The sequence below is a fragment of the Enhydra lutris genome, unplaced genomic scaffold (genome assembly GCF_002288905.1).
Source record: "Enhydra lutris kenyoni isolate GAN:26980312 unplaced genomic scaffold, ASM228890v2 scaffoldscaffold18, whole genome shotgun sequence".
Lineage (NCBI taxonomy): Eukaryota > Metazoa > Chordata > Mammalia > Carnivora > Mustelidae > Enhydra > Enhydra lutris.
Genome location: NW_019154102.1, coordinates 20,552,458 through 20,563,132, shown reverse-complemented (window position 1 = coordinate 20,563,132; position 10,675 = coordinate 20,552,458). Strand labels below are relative to the sequence as shown.

The 10,675-nt window shown below is 39.3% G+C and overlaps 1 protein-coding gene across 2 annotated transcripts; it reads right to left on the bottom strand.

Annotated features, from left to right (window-relative positions):
* On the bottom strand, nt 1-10,675 carry LOC111148073 (small nuclear ribonucleoprotein U4/U6.U5 subunit 27). Of its 2 annotated transcripts, none has more exons than XR_002640669.1 (6): nt 10,587-10,675; nt 9,439-9,654; nt 8,484-8,596; nt 6,751-6,830; nt 2,139-2,203; nt 1-936 (listed from the first exon to the last, which is right to left on the bottom strand). XR_002640669.1 is itself a non-coding variant. In XM_022504456.1 (6 exons), the coding sequence occupies exons 1-6, from the start codon at nt 10,618-10,620 to the stop codon at nt 882-884; spliced, it is 468 nt and encodes a 155-aa protein (XP_022360164.1). In that variant the 5' UTR covers nt 10,621-10,675; the 3' UTR covers nt 1-881. The 2 variants fall into 2 exon arrangements, 1 of the variants encoding a protein (XP_022360164.1); XM_022504456.1 differs by having other exon boundaries at nt 9,439-9,559.

The following is a 10,675-nucleotide window of genomic DNA, read 5'->3' as shown; positions in this document are numbered from 1 at the left end:
TATGTAACAGGAATACTACTCACAGTTTTAATTAAAACAGCAAGTCATGGGAGGTAAGCCAATGTTTGCTCATAAAAGATCAGTTAATAAATTATGGTACAACCAAGTAGCTAAATTTAACTAAAAGTTAAGTTTCTAAATAACACGTAAGTATTAAAAACTGTTCACAGTACATGGGAGAAAAAAGATTAGCAAAAGAGAACAGCATATAAATTCTGATATAACGGGTAGGGACAATAAATATATACCATAGGAGGCTGGAAAGACATATATCAAAATATTGTTTCTGGGGATAGATATAGGTGATTTTTGGCTCTTCTTTTTGCTTTTTGGTTTCTCCCAAGTTTTTATATAATAAGCATATTTGGTTTTTAAAATGGGAAAAACAATAAATGGAGGAAATAATTGGGGCAAAAAACCCCCCAGTTATTTGTAAGTTACTAATGAAATCTAAATCTACGTAGGGGAGAAAAACTGTGTAGGGGGAAAATTTTATACAGCAATACAAATATTTATCAAATACAAAAGGGTAGAAATATTGCTTTATTTGACAAACTTATATCCAAATTACTTTTATGTGTTTAAAAAAAGTCCTAACGTGCACCCAAGAAGAAAACATATACAGATTCCACAATAATAAGAACAAAAAAATGGGGCTGATTGCCCCAAATGATATTTCCTAAAAGAAAAAAATGTAGTATTTAATTTTCCTTTTTGTGAGTCAGGGTATGTGAACTGCATACATCATAAATAAAAATTTTCTTACTTTACAAGGAGGAAGGACTGTGATCCTGTTTTTTATGCATATTAAATATGAAATACAAAATCCACTCTTCTGAACAAGGTAAAGGAAAAAAAATCATTCTTTATCATTTCAGTTTTCATGCAATGAAATCCAAAGGTCTGTTGAATCCGCCTTTTCGATTCATGTACTGCCTATGATGAGAAGAGAAAACTCATTGTGTATTAAAAAAAAATTCTGGACTCCTCTTATAAAAAAATAATAATACAAATCATCTTTAAATTGGCAAAGTCTAGGGCAAAAAGTATTCATGGTTATTTAATGCACATTAAGGATATTATATCATTTTCAAAATAACCTAAAGCCTTTCAGATTTCTTTAAAATCCAAACAGAAAGATGGAAATATACTTCCAAAATTATTTGGAAAGGTTCTACAGACTTAAAAAAAAAAAAAAAAAAAAAAAAGATTGAAAATCCCTATTTACAGGTAATAATAAGGAAATAGAGAAGAGCTCTAAAATAGGTACCCATCATGTAAATATGACTGCATATTGTACTAGTTCTCCCCATTAAGACTTTCTTTGAAAATAATTTTGCAAAGGGCCGTTAATGATGATTCCAGTCCTCACCTTAACTCACAGCATTCTCAGATCACATTATACATATTCTAAGCTAATTGGAATACTAATCTTTTATCATTGGTAAAGGCTGAGAGAAAGGCATTTAAAGATGTCATGGGGCGCCTGGGTGGCTCAGCGGGTTAGGCCGCTGCCTTCGGCTCAGGTCATGATCTCAGGGTTCTGGGATCGAGTCCCGCATGGGGCTCTCTGCTCAGCGGGGAGCCTGCTTCCCTCTCTCTCTCTCTGCCTGCCTCTGTCTACCGTGATCTCTCTCTGTCAAATAAATAAATGAAATCTTTAAAAAAAAAAAAAAAGATGTCATTATGAATTCAGTGAAATTTCAGGTATGGATTGTTTATTTCTGTGGTATTGATAAAATATGCCTTAATATACTTAAGATACTCAACAGAAAAATATATTTGTAGCTGAAATCTTTACACAATCATTCTAGGTTAATAATTCAGGAGGGATCGAATTTAAATCTGTAAATGTAATAAAATTAAAGCCTGAAGACTTGAGAATATGCTGTTTTGAAAAAAGAACAATGTTGAGTTTTAAAAAATTTAAGCCAACAGCCTTCTCTGTAATAGTTATTAGTTCACATGTAAATTGGAAATTATTCTAACACACCAGAATATAAGCAAAGAAGATCAAAACAAGGAACTATACGAAACTGCTACATTTCCTACAAACACAGCTATCTCATAAATAAATTCTTTCCCAAGCACCTAATTTTTATCATTAGTTCAAACATAGTCATGGGAGCTAAGCATACCTGTACTTCCTCTTCTGAGACACATTTATGGCATAGGCATTTACAGAACCATCCACCTTTTTCCCCTAGAGAAAAGCAATAAACAAATATAAAAAATGGGAAGGATATATTAAATGCCTCAAAGAGCTGGATCCTCTAAACATACTCAAATGGCAAAATTCATTTAAGAATGGTGAAGCCCAATGAGAGAATTTTCAGATAATGATGATATTCCATGAACTCCCATGTATTAAAACTCTGTTCCCATTTTTACAGTCACACATAATCTAACATATTCAAATATCCAAGCCAACAAACATTCATGGTATATATATTTATATGCAAGGCATGCAGAGAAATAGGTTCTTAATCTTTTTTGGTCCAAGAATTCTTTGAAACCAAATACCACTTACGGCTATTTTCTCTAGGAAAATTTAACTTATGACCTAAGCTCACAGCTCAAATCACAGCTGGAACAGTCACCATTCATTCAGATCTCCTTTCTTGCACAGGCCTTAAAATTTTGATTTTTCAATCAAGAATCAGAATACAGGGGTGCCTAGGTGGCTCAGTTGATTGACTATACATACAACTCTTGGTTTTGGCTCAGGTCGTGATCTCAGGGTCATGAGACAGCCACACTCAGCTGGGGGTCTACTTGGGATTCTCTCCCTCACCCTGTGCCCCTCTCCCTACCTCCCCTCTCTAAAATAAATGAATGAATGAATGAATGAATAAATCTTTTAAAAACCCAGAATGCAGAATAACAGGTGTTAATGTTAAGTGTCACTTTTATCTTAGCCCTTCTTATGTGGCATCTACCTTCTTTTTCACTAACTCCTTTATGGGTCTTTTGATCTGGCCAAGTTAACTCATCATTTGCTGTTTCTCATGTCTAAACTGCCTTCTCAACCCTCATCCAAGAACCCCAACCACCTAGTTCTTATCCACCATTCAAGGGCCAATTCCAGTGGTTCAGCCGGCAGAAACCCACTACCCTTCCCCAGACTGTTAACTGTGCTTCCCTCATAATACCTTCCATTTTCTACCTTGCATTTTCATGATGTATATACATGATGTTACTTTCTCTGAGACTGAAAGCTTCTTGATGGAGGGATATGGATATCAGTTACCTTTGCATTCTCACACCCTAGGACACTGAACTTGCAGGTGCTCAGAAAATGACTGTTAAATATATGAACACCAGCGATCAATGCCATCTCTTTCATACACATGTGACCTCCAATTCCCTCCCTCCCTCCCCCACCATTACTCATGAGAGTATACCCTATCTGCATAGCACACTTACTAGGTATCTCTGTTAGGATAAAAAAAGGATTCTTTTCCACTGCCTTAAAGGGATGCACAGGTCAGGTATATATTTGAGGTGGAGCTAAAGTAAATGCACTTGGGGGCACCTGGCGGGCTCAGTTGATCAAGTGTCTGACTCTTGATTTCGGCTCAGGTCATGATCTGGGGGTTGTGGGATTGAGCCCTGTGTCGAGCTTCACACTCAGTGGAGGTTCTGCTGGAGATTCTCTCTCTCCCTTCGCCCCTTTCCTGCTTGCACTCTCTCCAAAACTTAGAATAAATAAATCTTATAAAAATAATAAATACATGTATCTGGTTTTACTTTTCTATTCCTGTTTTCACTACATTGTTGGGAGGGTGCGGAGAGTACAATACTGGGTAAATTACTTGAGGTGTATAATTTTACCCTCCCAAAAACAGAAAGCAGGCAGGATTTCGAAAGACTGGCTTAGAAAAAAAGTAATGATTCTATTTTATTAAGTTCAATTCCTAAAGGATTACCGGTTTTTGAAAGCTATTTGAAGAGTTGTATATTATTAGCCTGTTTTGATTTACATGCTAAAATAGAAAATTACCCATTAACAAACATAACCGAACTCTGAAACATTCTAGAATGTGAAAATTTAAGGGAAAATAAGTGACCACACTGGTACATGAAAAAGTAGCATAGACCTATGATGAAATATCACAAGATACACATTACTGAAAGGCAAATGAACAGAGAAGCTTTACAACTGATGGCCATGAAACTAACTGCATATAAACTAGATTAACATCCTTGTAGATGTCCTTAAGAAAACAAATGACATCATTTGTTCTCATGGTACACCTTTTTTTTACGGGATGTATGAATTCTCACCTATTTTTTTTTTTTTTTTATTAAAGATTTTTTATTTATTTATTTGACAGACAGAGATAGGCAGAGAGAGGAAGGGAAGCAGGCTCCCTGCTGAGCAGAGCACCTGATGTGGGGCTTGATCCCAGGACCCTGGGATCATGACCTGAGCCGAAGGCAGAGGCTTTAACCCACTGAGCCACCCAGGCGCCACTATTTTTTTCTTTTATAAATAGACACCTTCAGCACAGACTACAGTTAAAAGTATGGCTCCAGGATCATGATCCCAGGGTCCTGGGATTGAGGCCCATGTGGGGCTCCCTGCTCAGCTGAGAACCTGCTTCTCCCTCTGCTCCTCCCCACTGCTCATGCTCTTTCTTTCTCAAATAAATAAATAAATAAAATCTTAAAAAAAAAAAGTATGGTTCCATTTTTACATCTGATTCTCAGAATTTCGAACTTAACATCAAACAACAGAAACCCTCTGCTCCAGCCCCAGCCCCCCAAAAATAATTCTGATAGATTCCCCTCCCTATTCTTCTAACAACAGCAAAATTACAGTTGCTTTACTTTGGAGATATTTTTGTTCACTCAGTGTACACATTAATAAATCATTTCACTTATAAAATACTCTTTGGCAAAACAAATAAGGATTTGGTGTACTCAAGGAAAAAAAACAGATACATAAACTGCATTAAATTAAAAAATGGGGAATAACCATTTGTGAGAACAAGAGCTCCTAATTTTCTTACCTCAGAACAGTCATGCCTCAGTATTCCTCTTAGGTTATATATACACTGTCATTTTAAAAACATGTGAGCTCTAGGGGCGCTTGGGTGACTCATTAGGTTAAGCCTCTGCCTTTGGCTCAGGTCATGGTCCCAGGGTTCTGGGATCAAGCCCCACATCAGGCTCTCTGCTCGGCAGGGAGCCTGCTTCCCCTTCTCTCTGCCTACCTCTCTGCCTACTTGCGATTTCTGTCAAATAAATAAAATCTTAAAAATAAAAATTAAAATAAAATAAAAAAAACATGAGCTCTACACAATCACAACCATTAGTAAGAAACTTTTACAGATTCTGAGATTATCCCAATCCATTCACAAGATTTGGATTATTTTTGACATTTTTTCTTAAGAACCTATTTCCATTTATAAAACTAAATGGACTTAAAATTCTAGAGAATGTTTTTAAACTATATTCTCAAAGAAAATATATATTCCTTCCACACATACTCTCTATTCTTACTAGCTCCTTCTTTCTCTTCTCCTTTTTCCACATCCTCTATCTCCCCTCCCCCCCATTTCTCTTTCTTTCCCATCTCCCTATCTCTTTCTACTCTTTACCCCACCCCCCCCAACCTATAATCCCTTCTCTTCATCATCTTCTTAAAAAACCCTCCTTTTCCTCCCCCAGTTCCTTATTCTCTTCAGTATTATGATCAAGGCTAGGAAACTCACTTTCCAATTCTCCCCTCTTCTGAGCTTTGAGATATATATACAGCTACCCAATGTCATCTTTCTCAGCAGCTGAATTTCATTCTTGTTTAACAGCATTTCTCTGTCCTAGAACCCTTTCTTGGTTAACCCCATTTCCTGGTGTTTCAGCCTATCACTTTGGAGTCCTCAAAGACTACTCACTCCCACCACCACCACCAACTCTGGCTCCTGAGTAGACTCAATATTCTGGCCTCAGTTCAGGCCTTCATCATCTTTCATTTGCATGACCCAACAGTTCTCCTTGCCTCCAACCTAATCTGTCTCCTATCTGTCCTCCATGTTGTCCTGGCTCATCTTTCTTTCTTTCGATTTTATTTATTTATTTGACAGAGAGATCACAAGTAGGCAGAGAGGCAGGCAGAGGGAGAGGGAGAAGCAGACTCCCCGCCGAGCAGAGAGCCTGATGTGGGGCTTGATCCCAGGACCCTGAGATCGTGACCTGAGCTGAAAGCAGAGGATTAACCCACTGAGCCACCCAGATGCCCCCTGGCTCATCTTTCTAAATGCACGTATCATTGCTTCTTCTCCTCAGCACCTAAAGAATCAACTCTAAGTTCCTTAGCATGGCTAAGAGTATCAAAAGCTTCCACAATTTGCTCTCTATCTCACTTTCTAACCTCACTCCTAACCCATCAGCACCTCTTACTAGTCACTGAATTTGAAATTCCCACAACACACTATGCTCCTTCATACCTACATACATTCTCATGAGCTCTTCCCTCTATTCAAATGATCTTCCTCCTCTTCATCTGATCACCCTGAAGATAAAAATTAAACATCAGGCAAACACTCCCCAAATTCTAATGGCAGCTTAGTGCTTCCTTCTCTGTGCTCTCAATGCTCTTCACACAGATACTTCACGTTTTCTAAAGGAAAAAACTTGTGTGAATGGAAGAAATTATGAGCTACAGTAAAATAATATGGAAATTTGTGGCAGTATGAATGGATTAATTCAAATCAGAATGTTTAACTGGCTACATGTTTTACTTACTTTTGTGGAGTCAAAAGAGGCAAATCCCATTAATTTCATCATTTCTATTTCTTCCTCTGTTTTGCCCTCTAAGTCCTCCTCTGCAAAAAAATAACACAAAAATAAAATTTTTTTTAACTCCTATCACTTTATATATAGGCATCCCACCTGCCCAAAGTTTGTGGTGTACCACTTTGCTTTTAGAAAAGACCTACATTAGGGGCACCTGGGTGGCTTAGTCAGTTTTAGTCAGTTAAGCAACCAGTTCGTGGTTTTGGCTCAGGTCATGATCTTGCAGTTGTAGGATCGAGCACCATGTCGGGCTCTGCGTTCAGTGTGTGTCTGCTTCAGATTCTTTCTCCCTTTCCCCTCCCTGCTTGTGCTTGCTCGCACACACACACTCTCTAAAATAAATACTTCAAAAGAAAAAAAAAAAGACCTATGTTAGTACTTTTTTTGCTAACCAAAAGAAATGTGAAGAGGATTTTTATTTTTAAGAAAAAAGCAATTACTGTACCAATGTAGGTCTTTTTTTTTTTCTTTAAAGATTTTATTTATTGATTTGACAGAGAGAGACACAGTTAAGACAGGGAACACAAGCAGGGGGAGTGGGAAAGAGAGAAGCAGGGAGCCAGATGCAGGGCTCGATCCCAGGATCCTGGGATCATGACCTGAGCCGAAAGCAGCCACTTAACAACTGAGCCACCCAGGCGTCCCCTAATGTAGGTCTTCTGTAAAAGCAAAGTGGTGTACCACAAACTTTCAGAAAGCATGACTCTTTGCTTTATGCCATTTTGGCTTAGGAAAGGTTTCATAGGAAGGCTCAACTTTTGTACCCAGGGGCAGGGTCCAACGACATGGGACATGACCTGTATAAAAAGGGTGGTGGCAACAGATTAACAGTTATTTCAAGGTGCCTGGGTGGCTCAGTTGGTTAAGCGTCTGCCTTCAGCTCAGGTCATGGTCTCAGGGTCCTGGCAGGGTTCCCTGCTAGGCGGGGAGTCTGCTTCTGCCTCTCCCCTGTCTCCCTTCTCTGCTCATATTCTTGCTTGCCCTCTCTCTCTCTCTCTCTCTAAAATTACATAATATCTTTAAAAAAATAGTTATTCCATCTCAGCAACAGAGAACACACAAACAATTAGCTAAAGACTTGGAAATTGGAAAAAATTCCTCCTCAGTTTGGACAAAATGTAACTTAAGATGCACGGAGGGAATATGCTCTCCATCCTCCATCAGAAGAGAATGCTTAAAAAAGGACATGCTTGGGGCGCCTGGGTGGCTCAGTGGGTTAAGGCCTCTGCCTTCGGCTCAGGTCATGGTGCCAGGGTCCTGGGATAGAGCCCTGCACTGGGCTCTCTGCTCAGCAGGGAGCCTACTTCCTCCTCTCTCTCTCTGCCTACTTGTGATCTCTGTCAAATAAATGAATAAAATCTTTCAAAAAAAAAAAAAAAAGGACATGCTTGGAGCCTTTGGGCAGGACCACTTTTAATGTCAGATACAACACTACTTTTAAAGGTACTTCCAAAATAGAATATTCTCATTTTTAACTGTCCTTCTTATACCAAGAGCACCACAGAAAACCAGCAACTCACTAAGGTACAATAATAACAAAATCTCAATACCATATGCAATGAACACTATAAAAAAATCTAATACTTAAATGTCCCCAAATAATACTTTTATAATTTTATCATGACTAAAGTTACATGAACACAGCTGTGTTTTTCCTACAGTTATTTATCTAATAACATTACCAGTAATCTGGCGTTCTTTGCTCTTTGTTTCTTTTGTTTCTTTCTTTTCCTCATCTCTTCTTTCTTTCAGTCGAGAAGGGGAAGGAGATGTGGATCTATGTCGTCTTGGGGACCTAATATTCAATAAGTAAAGACAGCAGAAGCAGAGATATAACTGATGACTTGTGTTGACTGGCAAACATGTACATGAGCTCCAAAAAGGTTAAGGCTGAACAAAAGCCAGGTTCCAGAGAACGAGGAGTCCATTCCCCATAGCAGAACAAGGAAGAAGGTTCTGCCTAGGCCCTCACTGTTAACAAAAAGCCAAAAATGTAATTTATTGCTTTAATCATCAGTCTCAGTACAGCTAGGGCTGAAAAAATTTTCTGTAAGGCAGAAAAATAAGTTTCTAACAATTACAAATACACAAAAAAGCTGACTTAAACAGCAATTGATACTTAAGAATCAAGAGTCCATTTCTAAGGTTCTTTCAAGATGTCACATTCTTGTTTATATATTTGAGTAAAGCCTCATCACCGAAAAGTTAGTAAAAACAAAACAGGGACACCTGGCTGGTTCAGTCCATGGAATATGCGACTCCTGATCTCAGGACGGCGAGTTGGAGCCCACACTGGGTATAGAGATTACTTATAAAAATGAAACCTTAAACAAACAAACCAAAAAACCCTAAAACCAAAAAACCCCAAAATACAAAACCTTTACTTCCTACTCCTGCCAAGCACCACGCTAGTGTTTTTCATGTATTATTTCTCATTGCCTCCTCAAGGCAACTCTATGGCATAGTGTGTGATTAACCCCATCTTACCAATGTAAATGTTCAGTTTAAAATAAGGTGGGCTTAAGTTCCCCTCATTTCATGAAACTGTAAATTCCCTGTAAGTGATAAAAACAAATCCAAGGGCAGCGACTAGTTTCTTTGGGGCCGGTACAACTTCTGGGTTTTTTCTGCACTCACCTGGAGCGTCTTCTGTGTGGGGATCGAGAGCGGCTCCTTCGCCGATCTCTCTCCCGGGACCGGGACCTTTCTCGGCGCCTGCGTTCTCGCTCACGGGACGTGGACCGGGACCGCCTGCGCTCTAATACAAACACACAAAATCTTTTTGCAGAGGCAAAACATTACTTCAAATTTCTAGAGCTGCGCCGTCCGATGGAAACATAATGCCAGCCATTTCTAGGAGTCATATTAAAAAAATTAAAAGACACAGGTAGCATTAATTTTAATATTGTTATTTGACCCAGTATATCCCAACTATTATCATTTCGCCATGTACGCGATATAAAAATTACTGACTTTTTTTTTTTTTTTTTTTTTGGTGTTTAATAGGAAATCTGGAGTGTATTCTACACTTAAACAGCAGTTCCTAATTCGGACTGAGCACATATTAAGTGCTCCATAGCCGTATGTGGATCGTGGCCTCATTCAACTTTAGGGTCTTGACTAGTGAAAGTGATAAAAACCAACCAGAGGAAGAAGAACAGAGGGTCTAAGTGAGATCTCCTGATCGAAGTCCTGTTCTTTACTTCCCACTGCCTTATTTATGGGGGTGGGTGCCAGAAGATATCACGAGATGCGCTCCCTGGACGCAAAATGCTAAATATCGCTTTTCCTATTACATAAACTGGGAAGGAAACGAACAATGAGCATTCAAGAACTAGCCATTACCACATGCTGAGTGTTATGGAATGTGACATTAATTCTCACGTCAGTTTTTAAAGATAGATAGTACTACCCCAATGTCTAATTACGGTAATTCGGCCTCAGAAGGGCTGGATGACTTGCACAAAGCCACCCAGAAATTAGTGAGGGAACCGTGGTCTGATTCTAAATCCTTCAGTCACAAGTATAAACAAGTTATTGTATGAGTCTGACAGAGAGTCCGCGAAACTCTAACTCAGAGAAGGGAAAACTGCTTTCACACCGGAGGGCTGAAAAGTACAGGGCTCAAGTCTTCGTACTCCCCCACCCCCATCCAACCCCACTCTTCTCCACCTCAGGAGAAAAAAGCCCCTTTCTCCGCTGCGATCGTACTTGGGGTGAGAAAGGGAGGGGGGGGCCACGCCTCCGACCAAGCCCCAGACCAGCCAAATTCCTTCTGGACTCACCCCTCCGAGGGGAGCGGCTGCGACTGCGACCCATTCGTAATCTTCCTTCGCCTCACCCTGCCCCGGAAGCGACTGAGCAACAACTTCCG

Bases quoted from the DNA above. Each gene is read 5' to 3' on its own strand.
- LOC111148073 (XM_022504456.1), bottom strand. From the start codon at position 10,620: ATGGGTCGCAGTCGCAGCCGCTCCCCTCGGAGGG. The intron at 8,597-9,438 runs GTGAGTGCAGAA...ATTGAATATTAG, and splicing joins CCACACAGAAGACGCTCCAG to GTCCCCAAGACGACATAGAT. The intron at 937-2,138 runs GTATGCTTAGCT...TTCTCATCATAG, and splicing joins TCTCAGAAGAGGAAGTACAG to GCAGTACATGAATCGAAAAG.